The sequence below is a fragment of the Rhipicephalus microplus genome, chromosome 1 (assembly GCF_043290135.1).
Source record: "Rhipicephalus microplus isolate Deutch F79 chromosome 1, USDA_Rmic, whole genome shotgun sequence".
Taxonomy (NCBI): Eukaryota; Metazoa; Arthropoda; class Arachnida; order Ixodida; family Ixodidae; genus Rhipicephalus; species Rhipicephalus microplus.
In genome coordinates this window covers 167,523,788-167,543,247 of record NC_134700.1, presented here as the reverse complement: position 1 = coordinate 167,543,247, position 19,460 = coordinate 167,523,788, and the positions used below count along the sequence as shown (strand labels likewise).

Below are 19,460 nucleotides of genomic sequence, written 5' to 3'. Positions count from 1 at the left end.
ACATCACAATCATTCTCAATTCTACATTGTACAAGAGGTCCCCTTGCAGTCTCTGACTATGGGACCTCTTTCTGTATATCATGCACATGTATTCTTCTTCATTTAGCACAATAAAACCTTCTGTTTTAAATCACGCATTTTGAACCATGTTGCCTGATTTTGAAAGTTGCCCTGTTGAATTTTCCGTTGACTTGGTCTGAAAACATATATATGCCACTCGGCTTGGTCAACTTTGGCTTCCACTGACTAGTTCCGTGGCCTCCAAGACTGGAAGCAGCCACAATCTTCCACTTTTAGAGGCCGTGCCTAATTTTTCTTGGCTGAAAAAACTGGCTAGGGAATGCAACTTTTTTTTTCAGTCAACCTTATCATTATCGATAATACCCAGGTAGTTTTTCTTTCGTGTGTGTTTGCTTTCCTAGTTGTCATTCTACACGTTGGTAGTGTGTCAAATCTTTTTAAATTAAGCCATCATGCGTGCCACATGTTCTCTGTTGTTGCGGATGCGTCAGGCCACAACCACGGAGGTGGCCTTTTGATCGAGGCAAAATGGTGGAGGCTCACATACTTTGCAATGCCTGCACAGGTTAAAGAACCCCAAACTGAGTTGTTAAATCCTCCAAACGAGAAGACGTTGCATTCATATTTTTATGACTGGAATCAAGCTTTGTTTGCTTGGTGCCATAGAACCACCAACTCTGCCACGCGCAAAATTATGTGGCAGCGACTGCCAATGCGTTGACAATGTTACTGCAGCCCAAATACAACCAAATCTGCTTTTTCCGAAGCATAGCATGAAGCATGGAATTATTAGGAATACTTTTAGGCTTCGCTAATTCAAATAACTTCATTTTCATAACTTGCGACTTTTCAGACTGATTTTTCGGACTATTTTTGCAGTCCCCCCCAGGTCCGGCAAATTGGTCGGCGACTGCATCTTGATTTCAGTGACATATTATCCCTTTTCCCAATATACATTCCGTTCTTCTGTGTGATGCACAAAGGTTTCATAAGTTCAACCATGGAACAGGGACTGTCTCTTAAGTTTATTAATTTAAAGTTTATTAATTAGGTAGCCACTTTCTTGCTGAGCGACACATTCCACATTTAACTGAACAGTAGGTCTGTCCTCAGTAAGGGACAAAAAAGGGCCCAATGCACTACCTTCGCTACGTGTTAGTGCCGTTATCTGAGGTGCTAGTAAGAATGTGGAAGCAATCTTTTTGGTGAACAGAACAACAATAAGTTTATCAGGAATATAAAGGTAGCGATCATTCCATGCATTCATTCCGTCTCGCACAATGTAAAGAATGCTGCTCTGAAGGCGGGAGCGAAGGTCACATTTTCAAAAACTATCCCAAGCAAAAATCATGCAGACTGTGCCAATTGACAAAGCCTTGCTCCAGTAGGCTTCCCATCTGTGATGTGAACCATAAAGTAAAAAATTTCATTCAGTGCCAATGAGTGTAGTTTACAACGTTCTGCTTTCTCGTGCAAACGTATACATAAGGCAAACTGGGAAATGCCATAATGAGTGCCCAAAGACCACAGTAATAATGTGAAAAACAGTTCCAATGGTCATCTCACAACTCGCTGCCAAAGGTGCTCGTGCACACCAAAATTTGATCAGTACAGAGCCGCATCCTAAAACCATAATCACTTGGTGACTCATAGTAGAAGCCAAATCGATTTGGAAACACATAGAATCACATGTTAGTAATACCCCAGTGATGTTATTTATCAAAGAGACAGAGCCTCTCAGTGCCCAGTAATTTGAAATGTGCAGGCCCTCTGTAACGTGCTTCCGCGTATATGCGGGATGCTCGCCTCTCTCTTTAATTAACAAGTTGAAAGTAGTGCTATCTGCATAACGTTTGTCACAAAGTTACCCAGAAGGAAATCTGGCACTAGTGAGCTGCTGGATGCAAGGGAATGACGGTATATGTGAGCTTCGAACCCGACTTGGATTTGTATACCTCGAAGACGCGTCTGGCTTCACGTTAAAATGATTGATTTCATACTGAAAGAGCACGAAATAAGCTGTTCATTTTTGTGATTGCACAGAAACGTGTTTTATGTAAGACTAAAACCTTCTGTGTCAATGTACAATTTTACCAAGCGCAAGAGGTAACTAACAGTCACCAAAGAAGACGACAAAGCGAGCGTTCCCTTCACCACTTTTATGAGGTCTGTTTCTTTCGCCGTTTGGTTGTGCCGTCAAGGTGAGCAGACTTATTTTAGAATGTAATATGCATGATTGAGATCCGCTCATAAACATTTTATTTTAGAGAAGCTTTATTGATGCAGTCGTGTTCGCTTTTGAGCCGAAGCCTCGCTCAACACTAGCCAACACAAGCCTCGCAGACACGTGTACCGTCATTTCCAGCGCTCCAACGGGGCCCTCAAGCAATTCGCATAGACGATGGTGCAATACTTTCCTCTAGGTATTATTGTGAGAAACTCTATGGTTGTACGTGTCCCGTTTCTTCTAGTTCTGTTATTCAAAGAGCATCCCCATCGTCGACATGCAGTACGAACTAGCCCAACCCAAGTGCATAGAGCTTTAAAATACCGTATTTATTCAAATATAGGTCGAATTTTTTTTCCGAAAATGTTAATAACCAACATATCGACCTATATTCTTGAACAAAGAATCTCTACCTATATTCACAGTCAAACCAACCAAAAGTGCCGAGCTTATGGCATTCGACTGACGCGCCTGCCGTTTTTCAAGCACTCCCTGCTGCATACGCAAGTTATATACCATAAAATCTGAACTAAAAACCCCCCTCCTTTTTCGACTACCTAATTGAGCAAAAAGTTATTTATGCAATAGCCATGTACCGCCCCCGCGAAATGCAGCCACTCCGCCGCGTATGCGATGAAACCCACAATTTCCCTAGGTGTTAGCCGTGAAGTCCCTAGCCCACTATCCATGCTTCCAGTACTGCCTTCCGGCGCGCAGCCGCATTGGCCTGAGGCCTTGCTGTCACCACCTCGCACTTTATTCATTGTACGATCAGCATGAAGGTTCGAATTTGCTTTAGGCGCTGCACTGTGCTCCCTACCGGGCTGCACAAATTAGTCGCCTTCTTCTTCTAACCGCCACCACCAGTTGGTAGCGTGTGGTTGCGACGATGTCGAGTCAGCAAAGCTGCACAAGTGACTTCAAGGGCCAAGTGATACTTCTTAGTGAGGACTCAGGCAATTGTGCCATGCAGCACGAGTTCTGTGAAAATGAGACGTTGATTAGGGGTTCGCTAAAGTAGCGGGACTGTCTGTTTGCGTGCAAATGTTGGCGTCGTGCCTTTCACGGCCCAGCAATTGGCAGCAGTGGCAGCAAGGACGACGCCGTTTGGGAAGTCACGGATGCTTGCGAAGAATCCAATGACGACATCATCTTGCACACCTGACAAGATGACGGCCCCAGCAGCGATTAGGTTGCTGAGTTATGTAAATAAAGGTGTGCTACGTTTCCATTTCTCTGTTTCTAAACTAAAATTTAAAAAATGGTCGACCTAGATTCGGATTTTTTTTTTCCCCTCGTAGAACACTATAAGTAGAGGTGCAACCTATATTCGTGCCCGACCTATGTCAGAGTAAATACGGTACGTTTTCAGTAGCAATGCTAGCACCCTTCTCAGTGAGACAAGAAAATTCATTCCCCTATGTGGCACGAGCACTACAATGTGAAACATTTGAGGCTTATTGGTGGTTTGTTAATTGACACCAGATTTGTGCTATAAGAGAGAATAAGAGAAAAAAAACCCTGTCTACACTGATGACCTCAGAGAGAGATTGATGATTGATATGTGGGGTTTAACGTCCCAAAACCACTATATGATTATGAGAGACGCCGTAGTGGAGGGCTCCAGAAATTTAGACCACCTGGGGTTCTTTAACGTGCACCCCAATCTGAGCACACGGGCCTACAACATTTCCGCCTCTCAGAGAGAGACAGATGAAAAGCAGGGAGCTTTGCTATCACACTTTGCTACCCTGCACAGAAAAAGGGGAAGCAAGGATGTGAAAAGAGAGAAAGAGAGATGAAGATAACGATTAATGACACACACAAATCAAGACTGGGTGCACATCGCTATCTCGTGGGCCTGTCAAGCACAGACATGGACTAGCATACCAGCATCCCTTCGTGCACGCAATATCTGTTCAGCCATCATAATCTTTTCTTATGAAAGAATAAAGAAGAATGCAGTGGTATTAATGCTAGGCTTTCATGAACCAGTTACTAAACTATATCCATCTGCATACCGCCATGCAAACAGGAAGTGCCATGCATGCCAATTGTCTGCTGCTGAGAATTCCCATTCAATAAGTACTATGCATAAGATTATGACCTATTAATAGCAGCATCAAGCTGTTGTGGAGCCCGTATTCAATGCCACAGTAATCTTCTTTCTGTAGCGCTAGCTACACTGGCTTCGCTGAGCCAATTTCGCGTGGCACTGGTCTGCGCATGCGCAATGATACTCCGCACGCCGCCGCCGGTGTGCGCGCAATTCAATGCGCTGCGCAGACGATCAGTGGTGTCACGCACCGGAGCCGGCACCTCCCTCGCACTCGGCCGCGTGCAACTCGCCGCCGCTGGTGTGCGCTTACCAGAGGAGTGCCGTCACAGCCTTGGTAGACATACCGACGCCGACGCGTGCGCCTTCCTCGTGCGCCTTCCCCGTGCAGTCGCCATCTGACACTGCGCTGGAGCCGCTTGATAGCGCCTCTGACTGGCATTTGCCACTGTGGTATAGCCATGGAGAAGGAGAGTGCAAATGCTGCTCAACGGCGCAGTACAGTGGAGAAGCTTAACTCATCAGATCCCGAAGTGGTTGCTCGGCAAAATAAATATACGTGTGTCATAGCAGCAGCAGTAAGCATGATAATCAAGCTAATCTTATACACTCTGGAAAACTAAAAATAATCAGCTGAACCTTTGCTAACGCTACGTATATCCTGGCATAGCTGAGCTAAGCCACTGCCATTTTTTTCCCTTGTGCATATTTGGCAATTTAGCAGCAATAGCAAAAATCATAGAGGACTCAGTACAAGAACTTTCCTTTAAAAATTACTTCATACTATTCTTTATTCTCCATTCAGTGTACAGGTATCGTATTGACACGGTTGCTTCCAAGACGGGACGTAAAATTTCAGTATCTTTTTTAGACCACCACAAGCCTACCCGAACTTTCATAAGCAGTGCAGAAAGCAACAAACGACAGGAATTAAACAACGAAGACCTGACCCACAAAGGGATTAAGAAAGAACAACAAAAATAAGTAAAACTGTCTCATGTCTTTTTTAACCAATGGAAAAGAGCACTTCGTATAATGCTTATAAGTTGTGAAAACCATGAATATATGTATCCACAAAAACACAACTATTGTGTTAACAGTGTGAGAACTCCAGCATTGCTCAATGCTTCACCTGATCAGATATTTATTGATGATGCAGATTTCTGTTAAGGGTACTGAAATATAATGAAAAAATTTGGAATACATGTGAAGCAAGTTCTTTGTGAATTACAATGCTCACTGTATTCACTTGAATCCCACGCACACCCTTTTTTTTTCTCGATTACACAAGCCCGAAAATTGCCTGCACGTTACTATTGAGGATGAAACCAAAACTACGTTTGCAGCATTGGCAACAGTTAATCGTCATAAGCAGAAATAGTCTCATCCCCAACTCACATAAGCACGTGACTAAGCGAATTTGGTCGCTAGTTCACATAAGTTCATTTCCTGCATGACTGTGACGTGTGCATCACATCTCTTGCCAGAGAAGTGCAAATGATGCACCCCTTTTGTTACAATGGCCCATATCAAAGCAATGTTATTTCACACACTGAAGATAGCTGCATTTTTCTATTTCTTGAGAATCCAAAATATATGTGCACGAGTTGCACAACAGAGGACAAAGAAAAAAGATCTTCAGCTGCGTGTAGACCATAAAATGTTTACACGAGCTAAATGTGGCAAAATGTCCAAACCTTTAGGACAAGCTTTCAGGCCTTCTTTTAAGCAACTCCGTTCAGAAGATGCTTATCAAAGTAGTATTTCCATCAAACTGGCATGCGATGAAGGTCGTTGGCTCAGGGCGCCCCACGTTGGGCGCCAAATGTGGGGTTTCGAGGCTACTCGGCCCAGAACCCCACAGGGAAGACGCGGAGCCAGACCAAGAACCGGGCTTATTTCGCTAAGCCCCAGCTGTGGCCACCCGCTGCCAGTGGCTGCCGCGTGCCGTACGCACACCTGCGATCCTCGACCTCCTCTTCTACCTCCGATCAGCGCATTGGCCACTCCCATAAGGTGCACACAGTAGCGATCTTACAAAAGAAATGTATACAGAAGGTAATTGTCACAGAACGGGCTCCCCGGGCGCGCGCTCAAGGCTCCCCGGGCGCGCGCTCTCCCCTCGGAAGCGTGGCTTCGCCGAGGAACCTCCTCACCCCACATCGGCGGCCGAGCAAGCCCGCGAAATTTCTAGAACGAAAGAGGCGTGGTCACGCCGGGTTGAGTCATCCATCGCGGAGGGCATTCCAACCGTCTCGCCCTCTCCCCAGCCTTCGCTGCGTATCGCGCCGACGAAATGACGAGAACCTTCTGGAATGTCGCGCGGAAGGTATTTAACCGAGCAGCCGAGATGAGAAAGCAGGAGAAGACAGAAGTTAGCGCCAGGGCGCGTTGGGTATCCCGCCGTGTAGTCGGCGAAGGTTTTGTCCGTAGGGACGAAGCAGGAGAAGACGGAAGTTAGCGCCAGAGCGCGTAGGGATTCCACCGTGTAGTCGGCGAAGGTTTTGTCCGTAGAGACAAAGCGGGAGAAGAAGACGATTTCCACCTGAGGGGTGACAAGTCGAGCTGCAGGCAAGAGTGTGTGTTTACCACTATCGAGCGAAGACGCGTGGCGACAGCTGCATGTGTAAAGCCGGCGTGTTCGGGTGAAGAAGTTTGAAGCTTGGAGAGTGGCCAATTGAAGACGCGAGGTTTCCTGGAAGAGAAACTTCGAGGGCGCGGAACGACAACAACGCTGGACTTTGAGTGAGTGATTCTCGGAAGAGTATCATCCAGACTTTTGTTCCAAGAACTTTGGACTGGATAGGTTTTCTATCTCTTTAGTCTTTAAGTGTCTTGGTGGTTCAATGCATGCGACTGCATTGTAGTGCGTATCGTTGTCTGTGTCCGTTGTTTTGAGTGTGGCTGATTGTACTGTGTAGTACGTTGTTTGATCGGTGACGTATTGTATGTAACTATTGTAGAGTGTGCATTCTTGTGTATTGTTTTCGGTCTGCCATTTTTGAGAATATAATATCTGTTTTGTTTATCAACTCTCGGCTCTGACTTGTTCTTTGGGCCACAGCCGGCGTCCGCTGGCGCGCCAAAAAGGACCACTTCTAAATTGTCCACGCTTTCGTGGTGCGGTTCGGGGGGCCGATACTTCGGCCCTTGGAATTAGCCCGGCGATTGCCTCCCTAATTAACGGGACATGTGTGACAGTAATGAACTGCCAGGAAAATAAGCTTTCCTATTCATGAGGGCGATTCATTCATGCTTGTCTTTTTTTTTTTATGGCCAACATAGTGGCATGCCAGAATTTTCTTTTAAACTGCGATTTAAATTTAAGACGCTTTTATTTTAAACTTGCGAAAACTGAGTGTGTGTAGCATTTGAGGGCGTGTTAGATTCAAATAAGCATGGTGTGATCATCAAGCATTTATTGAAATGTAGGCTATCACGTAATAAGAGTGAAAAAAGGGCACAAATACAATAATAAAATATAGATAAATAAATTTCCATGCTAGTTTCATAACTTCACTAACAACCGAGACTCTTGCTTCCCACTAACTATCTCAAATGTAGGGTGCAAGAGACATACTTTCTTGCAACTGGTTGAACAGGCAAAATTAAATTGATTGAGAGGACACCTAGCATTAGACTAAACAAAATGCCCCCACCTCCCTGAAGGGAATCGCAAGAAAATGCTAATGCATTGCATAGAATCTATAACGGCATTTTGCACGTGAGAACCCAGCGTTAGATTTTTTTTTTTCTTACATCGTGCAGCCAATAGCGCTGTTCGCCGCTCTGGTAGTTTGCCAACTCTAGCAGCTAGCATGCACGATTAAAGAATACTATGAAGTGAACAAAACAAACAGCATCTTCGCTCGGCGTTGGCATTTCACAGCAGCGCATTGAGCACACATTTCCAGATGCTTTTAAGAGGCGCCCAGTCATCCAACGGTGAAGAGTGAGGCACGAGCGTACGGGAAAGTGGGGTGCAGAAAGGACAGAGAGCAAATGACGAGAGGAGCAGCAAAACACAGCACCTACCCTCTCCTACACACTCTCGCACCACATGCTCCAGTTGCTAGGGGCGAGGATAAGCATGTGCGCCCGTAGCTGTTGCTTTGGGAAAGAAAGTGAGAGCGGAAAAATAACACCTGCAGACTCATGAACACTGCCGCAGACAACGCCAGATGCCTGACATGGCCCTAAGAAATGCATTAGCATTTAAAAGGGTAACATTGTAATGCTGCACGATTGCGCCATCCATGGGCACCAAGTTCTGATGGCACTCGCGAGAACCTTGCCAAGCTGGCCTTAAGTGGGTTGTTGCAAATGCAGCTTTGATTTTTGTATTATATTGCAGTGGTAGTGGTCTAGCCAGTCTAGGATTCAGAGAAATTTCTGGAGCAGATTTAGTGCAGACAGAATGTAATTAGGGATCACTTAGAGCAGAACATAACTAAATTTTCTGTGAACATTCTTATTAGTGTGCGTACTGAAAATTCTGCTACAATGTAAACAAGGAGACAAGACCAACATCTACAGAGCAGCCATTATTCAGTCTTAGCACAGAAGTGCGACACACTCTGGCTTCACTGCAAAGCACAAGTGTGTTGAAGTAAGAACAGTAGGGACAAGCTAAGCATGCATGTGCCTGCGGTTTCTGCGAATTAAACGTGTCATCATTCGGTCAATCCGCAAAGAAAAAATAAGCCGTAATTAGAAAATTAGCAGTGTAACAATTGAAGAAAGATAACGAACAAAACTTGTTGCAACTGAGAACATACTTCATGAAATTGCTGGCATAAACAAGACATTCCTTTATCGCCACAATTACCTTTTAGCGTATTTGGTTGGGCGTTTTCGAGCACTCTGAAAAGTGGCTGCGCCTTCAGTTGGTAGAATTCGAGCGCTCGGACTTTCTTCGGTTGGCTCTTTCAGAGCGTCAGCCTCTGACTCGGAGCGCTCTAGCCCGCTCTGACTTCAAAGTGAGAGCAGGGTGCAATCTGACCGGGAAGACGGATCACATGACACAAGCCGGCCAATTACGCGGCTGCTGGCAGGTAAACGAGTTGAGAAGCGCGAGCATGCATTTTAGAAGGGGTTATCGCCGGGCGCGCAATACTTTGTGCACATGGGTTTTTAATAGTGTTCTTGTATGTGTGTGGGAGAATTCACATCTACAAAGCCATAAGTGCACCATGTCAATAATGAGGCGGCTAGCAAAGACAGAGCAAAAAATGTCAATGCTGTTGTTACAGCAGCTCACTGACAACCTCGTGATTTAGCTTGAAGATAGCAGCTTGGACGAAGACCATTGCATATTTATGTGCTGAACTCTGAAGGCTTACGTTACATCACGACATGTCAGAGATGTCCACTGAACAGATCGGCACCATTTATTGACGCGGCGCAGCAATGTTTACTCGACAGCTTCGCGCGCAGACTGCACAGTGGCACTACAGGCGCACTGCTCTAAGCGCTCCGAGACCGACAATGTATTCAGTTGGTACGTTGCCACTCACGCTTCGATTGTGAGCTGTCTCTGCATCTGACGGCTCTGAGCCAGAGGACCAGAACGGCCAACCAAACATGCCATTAGGATGATGTTCCATCGCACCCAATCATCTTTAGAGACCTGAGAACCGCACGACATTCTCGTTTCACTTTCAAGGACTTCGGGTTGAGTTCTTACCCTCTGTTTTCCAAATATTTTTAGAAAGTCTTCTAAGCACAAAACTGGTACTAAGTAAACTGGTGTGAAGGGGCGGAGTATCTAATCAATCAAAGCATAAAGGGGAGAGATGCTCTTGCAGCCTTGAAGAAAAGTTCGCTAGTCAAAACGATAGCTCCCGCAGTGACACCCTGTATTCACAAATTTTCTCTTTAATTTACTGTCAAGGCACGATTGGTGGGTACAAACCCCCACGCTACTCACACATTTTTGTGATGACTCAACTTACAAAATATGCAATTATTGAAACTAGACAGATGCCTATTTTTCAAACTGGAAGTGAATTCGAATAGTGGAAAGATATGAATAGTAAAAGGATGGAACATATATAAGTTTTTATATGTGTTACAATATTAAACCTAATACAAAAGACACAGAAAAGGAGAGCACAAGGAGAGCACTGTGTTCGTGCTTCCCTTTTCTGCATCTTTCGTGCTATATTTAATACTAGAATATTAAAAACTCCCTCATCAAGGCACCTTTCTGAAAATATGTTACATTTTAATATTTGCTGTACTTACTGCATGTAAACCAGCACAACATGCTTGTGAAATTTTGGAAATAATTTATCAAGGTGAAGGTGATATTTACATTTAACCTTGAAGTATGACTTCGCAGCAGAATGAAAATCCTCTGTATTGAGGATAGGTGGTTTCACGGCATTGCAGCCCCATGCTGAAACTACCATTTCAAGCGGGTCACATGTAATCGAATCTACAGTAGTTGGCAACCTTAACACGGATCACTCCACAGCGTGTCCTGAAACAGACCGCTAGCGCCACGTAGCTTTGGGTTCTGTTGCCGAGATGTTACCCATGCATACAGACATGCTATTCAAGCATACTGAGGTATCATCTTAGCAAAAAGTTGTGTCAAAGTGAATTCAAATTCTAATCTATTCATTCAGATATTCAAAGCACTGGAATATTCAGCCATCCCTACTTTAATATAAATAAGTCCAAACACTGTAGCAAACTAATTTTAACTCACTTTTCCTTCAAGCATTCCCCTTGCTGTTTCACACTGCTCTTAGTCCCAGTCCACAATCTCATGTGTGGGTACTTCCGAGAGCCTTCACCACCAAAGTGGACGCGTTTGCTCGGTGAATCGGAGTCAATCCGCCTAGAAGATGAACGCAAAACAGTGAGTTGAAGCGAGAATTGCCAAAAACAAAAACTAAATTATTCCAGGATGAAAAGGCCTAAGTTGATGACAAACATCAAATCAAGTTGTATTGGTAAATTTTAGTTGGAGAGAGATGAAATACTTGCCATATAAAAACAAAATACAGCAATCTCTCGATAAATAGTAATTTCTGAAATGGAACAGCTGGCTTAAATGGAACGACGACTTCTAATATGGTCACTTTCATACTATAATTCAGCATCTCTGTCGCTCTCTCCGTAAACAGTACTACTGTAAAACGGAGCACATTTTCTTGGTTCCTTCAGGTTCTGTATAAAGAGAGCCCATTGTACAAAAGGCAAAAACTCTGGCGGTCAAAGAGCGAATGCTTGGTGTTGTTGGTGATTTATTTCGCACTTTTTAGCGCACAAAGAAGCAAGGACAAAAAGCTATGTGGACACAGTGCTAGGCACTTCAAGGAAAGCACCTTGTGGTGCTTTTGAAGTGCTTAGATAAGAGTACACTTGCTTTACTTCTGAGGAGTTTATTCTCAATGGGAGAAGGAAGCATGCGTTCACAGCATGAGGGCTGAGAGCATGGCCCGGCTGTTAGGGACAAAGGCGCATTTACACTAAAACGACAACGCCGACACATACACGAGGCAGACGCGGTTGGTTGGCCAACAATATCACCAGACGGGCTGGTCACACTAGGTCGACGATGCTGACATATCCAAAGACAGTCTGCCATAGCAAAGTGTAAGGTGACGACAGATCAAGAATACCACCGAAATGCATCAGCTGACTTTTCGCTGTGAAGTCTTCACTAGACTGGTAGCCAAAAGAAAACTTGCCTTGCTCAAACCAAACATGCGATGCTTCGAACTTCAAAGGGGAGTCCAGGGGAAACCCTCTGCCATATGACAAAAATCTTGCACACCCCTTTGACATTCTTGTTTCCTTTCCATTTGTTAATTTGCAACATTGTCTCTGACAAGGGTGCATATGACAGGGTAGGGGGTGTAGGGCGGGCGGCAGTTGCTTCGAGTAGATCGAGAAGGACAATAGTGGAGAAGGAAGGAAACAAGCAGAGCAGGTGGTCCTTCATTTCCGTTTTTTCCGGCAATCCCAGTCTGTGTTGCCACACGCGCCTCCTGGGTGACTAGAGAATTGGCCAACGAAAGGCTGAGAGCTTAATATGACACGACTAGAGTCTTCCACAGACCATCTGGAATTGGACTTAATAGGACATCACAAAAGATGTGGCTCACGACAGTAGGCTGACCGAAATCAGCATCTTGTCACTAGAATGTAAATGTGCATCAAGAAATGCAGGTGGAGAGAAGGAACCAGAGTCCTGGGGGATCGTTGAAAGCAAGGGGAAGTTGAAGCACAGATGACCAGGTGCTACATCCTCTTTAACAGGCAACGCAGAAAACTGTCATGAATTGGGTTCAGGTGGCTGCTTGGAAGAATAAGTAACGATGGAGTATTGTTGGCTGGCAAGACAGAATCGTTTTAAAGCCCATAGGCCATGACTGGGCATAGAGGGTGGTGCACTGGCTAGCTCATTCATTCTGCAAATTTGACAAATTGGATACAGTAATGTGTCGAGGTATTGAGCTATCATACAGCTGAGAATCATGACAACCAATTGTTTGAGAGAGTGCCGTACTTCCCTGTTCCCAGCGTTGGTCCCACAGCATTACTGGCAAGCCACTGCTGTATCATTCTTTGTTTTTGCAATATATCTATATCAGCACCCTCCATTACGACTGTAGTATGTACAGCTGACTCCCAACATGACTGCAAATTATGTTGAAGAGAGGGGAGTTGATCGCATCAGTCATCACAGCAAACAAAGACCCCAACTTTAGCACTGTGCACACTGAAGCACGTATCTCCACCCCAAACACTAAGGCAGGGGACAAGTTTTTAATGAAATTTCTTATTTACGAAGCATCGCAGACCACACTATAGAAAGCTACGACATTACAATGGGAAATAGGTGTCATATGGCTATAAAGCGCTGCTGCGTAAACATCGACAGTAATCACTTTCGCCGGCCATTGAAGGCAACAGCATAGACAAATGATGCAGTAGGGTGACATCTACGATGTTGCTTGCCCTTTTCTTCCAGTTTACAAAATAACTATGGTAACCTTGCACTAGTGATGACAAGCCTGAAGGAAGAGTGACAAAGCTGCCTGGCCCTTCCTTGTTTTTTTTCTTCTCTTCCTCTTTATGCTTTCATGTGTTAACCACTTACTTCTGTCCCTATATATTTCTTTCTCCCTCTATTTTTTTTTGTTTCTCTTAACTTCTCTTTCTGCCTTGCTTTCTGTTCTTTATATCTCTTTCTCAAATCCATTACTCACAATCTCGCTTTTTCCTTTCAATGTTTTGTTCAGTATTTTCATCTCTTTCTCATGGATTCATTCTCTTTTTGTCTTGTCTCTTCTTCTTTCGATCTTACTCTGTTTCTTCTTTCTTTTGGACGTCTGTTTCCTTCTTTGTCTTTTAATTCTATTCTTTATATCCATTTCATTTCTCTTACTATTTTTTCTCTTTTTCTTATCTCTTCCTACCACATGTTTTGTGTGCTCCCCTTTGCCATGCAGACTTTTCACTTAACACTCACGCTTTCTGTACTCGTTAGTGGAGTTTGCCCAATTCCTGCAGTACATACCATCTTGTGGTGCATACCCACCCCTGCTGTTAAAATTGCTGTCACTTCTTTTACAGAGTTATAAACAAAATGGGTGTAGGCAGTAAGAGGAATTTCTCCAGATGACAAAATTAACTATTGCCTCTGGCACAGTGAAAATGTATACATGTGCACCCACCTTGGTGGAGCTGGCGATAGTGGTCTTTTAGAGCTTTTCCTTGCTTGCCTAGGTCTGTCAGCATTCTTCTGATCCATTCCATCGATAACGGCATTGGGCAACTTCTCCACAACAACTATTGGCTTCCTGCAACAAAAAGATAGCAGCAAGAACACCCCTGTATGTACCATCCGCCTAAAACGAGGGAACCATCACAGCTCTTGTAACACAGGTAGCTACCGCTCAGTATTAAGGCATGACATGACACCACGGCAACACTACCACACACTTCCATTTAGCTCCCTAAACACTACCACACACTTCAATTTAGCTCCCTAGGCTTCCAGTGCTTTTTTAATGGTGTTCATGCTTCATGAGGCACAATCCAGCTTTGGAGGAAAAAAAGAGTGGGGTAGGATTTCTTGACATTACTGAACCCATCACAATAGGCGACAGAGATTGATGCTAAATCACGCACTCAGCTCGGTTGGGTCACTCATGCCTTTTGTTCGGCTTTTAGCAGAGGAATAGCCAAAGCAACTTTTTTCTTTAGTTTCTTTTTGGGATAAGGCGAGGGGGGTCCAACTCCCTTTAAAGAACCCCTGACAGCAAAAGATTTGTTTGCAACATTTTTACAGTAATTTGTAGCTTTGTGTCAGGTAATCCCAAAATTGAATCGGAAATGCTTTACCGCATTCTATAATTAATGCTAGCATCATTAATTCAGAACGATTTTGCATCAGTTCAATCACCCACCGAAATACCATTGGAAATTTGTGCCCCACAGTGGGGGAGTGCCTCACATTACGTGCACTCAAGCTTTGACACTGAATGCGCAGTTTTCAAATCGGGGGCCTGCAGGTGGTGAAGAATGAAAGGATAATGGTGCATTGAGCGTGTCCCCATCGGAAAGAAGAAAAGCACTCCTGGTGTAAGCAGCCAAAACCACCTAGAGAGCAGCCCGACAATGAAGCAGGAGGAGTGACGAACAATCGTCCTCGCCAGGAGCCAGTCGAGGTATTGTGCGCACTGCACAAATGATTTCAGACGTCGACAATACTCGCCTTGCAGAGCCTCTGTTTACGTCAAACCAGAGATGTCGATTGGTGCTGATAACTCAGATCAGCACTACCCCTTATTTCAAAATCAGAATTAAAATATCTTAATGGCAATTCTTGTCACTAATAATTAGTACGAAGTGCCCCTGCACGAAGGACGCTCCGACAACACAAGCATCTCAAGTTTTCGAATCATGCGTAAAGAGTCTTTTAACATATGTTTGTGCACGTGAGTATCTCTGCACGTATATTTCCACACGTGTTTTTTTTTTATGCATTCAGATTACATCTACAATGACTGTTAGCAGTGCCCGGCGCATAATGTGTCGCAGTGTTTGAGAACCTTCGTTTTAGATCATTCTGTTCAGATTGTGAGCAGGATTGCAATAGTTAGTTTACTCGAGAGCTTACATGGCACAAGAGATAACGCCGGAATCTTCAACAGCACGTGTATAAAAAGCCACTGCTCTTGGACACTTGGCAGATTACAGGACAGCCAATGACTGTTCTCACTGCTATCAACACATGGCATGTATCATGTGTGTTTTGAGCTTTCATTTTCCCTGCACAAGTTCATCCAAATAAAAAAATTTCATCTTGATCACACAGACTACTGCCTTCTTCAACCTCATGACCATGCGGCAATACATATTATACACAAACAAATAGTAAAAAAATTCAGATATAATATAAGATATATTATGCAAATGCATGCACAGACATTTGTTAAACAATAGCATACGTTTCATCTCAGGCACTGAACTAGTCATACCAAATGGTGTGTCAGTGACTGCATTCAAGAACAGTGAGGTTAGCAAACATTCAACCATAACTTCTTGCATTGTTGTTATATATCTCGCATCATGCTTATGTTACGCTTTCTGTGCACAATCCAGGCCACATCAAATTTGAATTAAATAGACAATCCTGATTAAGGTACCAACAGTATCGGCGTGAGCTTGGTGAAATTCAATGAGTGCAGCTTCTTCTACCACTTTTTCCTTTACTTCTTTAATATATTTAGTCAACTTTTATTATTCAACAAGGTTTTTCTCAGCTGCATGCTTGTTGAAATCGCACTGCATGCTCATTTTGTACTCTTATTATATTTCTTAGGGGCACATTGTACAAATAAAACATATGCCACCTTGCTGTACACACGTACATGAGATCCTTTTACTTCAAGATAGCCACTTGCCACCTCCATGCATGTGTTAACTTATCAAAGTCCTTTTCTTATATATTTACAATGTGATACTACTATATAAGGAATCATTTAGGGAGAAGAAAGCTTTCAATCTTACATTTTCATCTATGAAACGATCGGATGGGTGACTTTTTCTCAATATATTCGTATTCAAACCATTTTGACGACTTCACTGTTAGAACGTCCCTAAAAATATCTGTGGTTTCACTGGTACTCAGGGCAATTTAAAAAAAAAAAACACGAGAAAGAGGGACTGTAGAGATGGCCATGTTAAAGAGCTACAAGTGAGCTGCACACATTTTTCATGCCACTGCCTAATATACTGAAGCAGTTTGTCATGGTGTACGTACTGATTCGCTCCGATTACCCAATGCGATTTTCACCTTCTTGACTTGACAAACTAAGGCTACCACAGGCGCGAACATAAGCAGGAGTTGAGACGCAAAGACACAGTAATAAAATGGGGCTGTGTCCGTCTCTTAACTAACGCTCGTGTTCTCTCCCGAATATGCACAATATGCCCACCTGCTTGTACTGCTAAATGCTACCACAATTTTCTTGAGGGGGTGGAGCCATCGAATTTCGAGGCTATATCAAGCCTGTCGTAGGTTTCCTCTGTATGCAAGGACACTCCACACTAAGGATTGGGATGAGCAAACATTCAGAATATATCTTAATTCAATTGCACAGTGCACCTAAATGCTCATTCTCCCGATTGAGACCCATCACTAGCATGTCCACAACTGACATAGCTCTACAGGAAGGGCAACAAAAGTTGTAATGGTGTCTCACCAGATCTGGAGCGATGCAAGTGAGCTCTAAACCTTCGCTACCTCTGCAACACATGTACCAGCAAAGCGTTGGTTGCTCTATCACTCGCGGCTAGCCATGGCAACCGTCAACACAATTATTTTCCTGGTGCTTGAGCAGCTTGTATGCGCACGAGCAGACGATACACGCCACGAAGTCCACCATAGCTTTTTGTGGTACGCGAGACACCTACACTACACTACTACGTCACTGCCCAACTAGATGCCCAGAAACTGAAACTGAGAGCTGTCCAAATAAACAAAGTGATATTCAATTATTTAGTGAGAGTACATAAATCCTGCTGCATGCATGATGCTTCCTCGTGCTATAGTAACGCTTGCAGCAAAGAACGCACAAGCCACAAATTGGTGGCACCACCCCTTTACCATGAAACATGGGCCACATATGTTTTGCATGTGGACACTTTACAGCACCATTTTTTCCCCCTATCGCAGCTGAGATGAGGCCTTGAATGTCAGTTTTTGGTGCCTACAATAGACAATTTTTCGCTGTAATAAAAGGGCAGCCACGTCAACAAAGCAATACATTTGCTTGCATGAATCGGTACAGCATAAAGAGACAGACACAGTGCAAATAAAAGCAGTGTCTACACCGGCTGTGAGTATACAGTACACCTGCTTTCTTTGTCTTTTAAATTCGAGCAGACAACACAATGTCACGGTTTAAGGCATACCTACATACTCTTTAATTTATACTGCGGTAAGTACAGCTAATCAAGAATGCAGCACTTGTTGGTACAGCTATATATCTCAACTGACATGTTCAAACTGCCAAAGAAAGCTAATGGACAAAGTTCACGCAGGCAGCACAGAGCCACCATATTCCGTGCACTTTATTGCTGCTTTTATTACTCACTTTCTGTGTTAGGCAGAATACATTTATGTGAACCAAAGATTGTTTCTGACGTCAATGTTTCGACACGAGTGCCTGCCCACATCGGGGTCAAAACATAACATAGGATGATGGAAGAAGGCAAAGATCCCCTGCTTTCAAATGTTGGTGCAGGTGACATGCCCGAACTGTTTCACAATTCTTATCGTCACTTTAAGCAGGCGCATTTCCTTAAACTTCTGTCTTGTTTGGGTTACTACACACTGTTAGGCGTATACGCCATAATTTCATGTAACAAAGAGCAAATGCTTGTTGATAACCTTCTGTGCCCACCATCAGTGAATGCCGAATATTTCGAAAAGAAACTCAAGAGATTCGACAAAATTTTTGGCTTTTCTACTCGTAAATACATCAATATAACGCATGAAGGCTAACCAACGCGCTGTGTAAAATACTTTCTGGTGTACGCCACATATGAGTGGTAGTATATAGGTGTTCTGTGCTTCAGCGTAGTAAAGAATGAAATTTCAACAGTACCTTTTGGCAAGCGGGATACTCTGGATCCCACGTTCCAACGCCAGTTGTGAATCAACGTTGATTCGTTCCAAAAGCACATAGGGCGATTTGTCCATGCTGCAAAACAAATGACAGTACAGCAAACATTCGAAGTGTCCCGTGCGGCAGCTATTGCCAAAGCCAGAAACAACAACGCAAACATCAAGCTAACGTGTCATTCGTAAACAGTGGGTCGGAGTCAATGCACCGAGTAATTAAAGCAACAACTGTTGCCCTTCCTCCGAGAGAGTTGGCTTTATCATAAGTACCAAATGCCCCTCATCCTTCACCGTACAGCTGGACATGTGAACCACACAGTAAACAATACAAATAAAGCTTAGTGCAAGCAATAATCCCCTGCCTAAGGCTAGAGCAGAAGCGTAACCGGTTGAAAGTCACTACAAATGTCTTTTTGGCCTATGCTCGAAAAATAAGAACAAAGAGATGCAAAAACACGACACATTTGCTGTTTGCTCTGGACCCAAATACAAGCGCCTGTTTTACGTTAAACAGGCTCTTGAGCTCAAATGCAGCACGCGAATTAAAGAAACCCAGAGAGGTGGCTAACGTAAAGTTAGGTGCTTACATGTCCGGATAACAGCTGTTTATGCAGCAGTCATTAGGGAGGCAACTGTGGGCCTAACTACTCTGCTGAACACTGAACAGCGTCTGCTTCGCCGTTTGCACTGAAGGTGAACCAATCGGTGAATGCACGCACCGGCTACACCGGCTGTGCGGCACACGAGAAAATGTGATTCGGGACAGAAAATCATTCGAATCCAAAGGCGCGCGTTTCAAAACTCTGGTCTTGAATCGTATGCATATTGCATGTTCCTTGCGGCTTGCCAATACGTGTCCAAGCAATAAAATAAAATCAGTCGCTCCGAGGTTAACAAGCAGACTCCTAAGCTTTTTATTACATGTTCAATTGGTCTTGCGTGACACTTACCTCCTTTTCACGTGAGGACGCCTGTTTCGTACGTTTTCCCTGCCTAGCTTC

At 44.0% G+C, this 19,460-nt stretch overlaps 1 protein-coding gene across 5 annotated transcripts in view; it reads right to left on the bottom strand.

The window, feature by feature from the left end:
- The window catches only part of LOC119178578 (DNA (cytosine-5)-methyltransferase PliMCI), a 167,971-nt gene extending 148,794 nt beyond the window's left edge, over nucleotides 1-19,177 (bottom strand). For all 5 annotated transcript variants that reach the window (XR_012893947.1, XR_012893948.1, XM_075887629.1 and 2 more), the window contains exons 1-4: nucleotides 19,047-19,177; nucleotides 18,443-18,538; nucleotides 14,000-14,125; nucleotides 11,020-11,151 (exon numbers count right to left, since the gene is read on the bottom strand). Coding sequence is in view for 3 of the 5 variants with exons in the window: in XM_075887629.1 (XP_075743744.1) it covers nucleotides 11,020-11,151; nucleotides 14,000-14,125; nucleotides 18,443-18,537 (353 nt within the window). In the remaining 2 variants the exon portion in view is untranslated. The remainder of the gene's footprint in view (nucleotides 1-11,019; nucleotides 11,152-13,999; nucleotides 14,126-18,442; nucleotides 18,539-19,046) is intronic.
- Nucleotides 19,178-19,460: the final 283 nt, after the last annotated feature.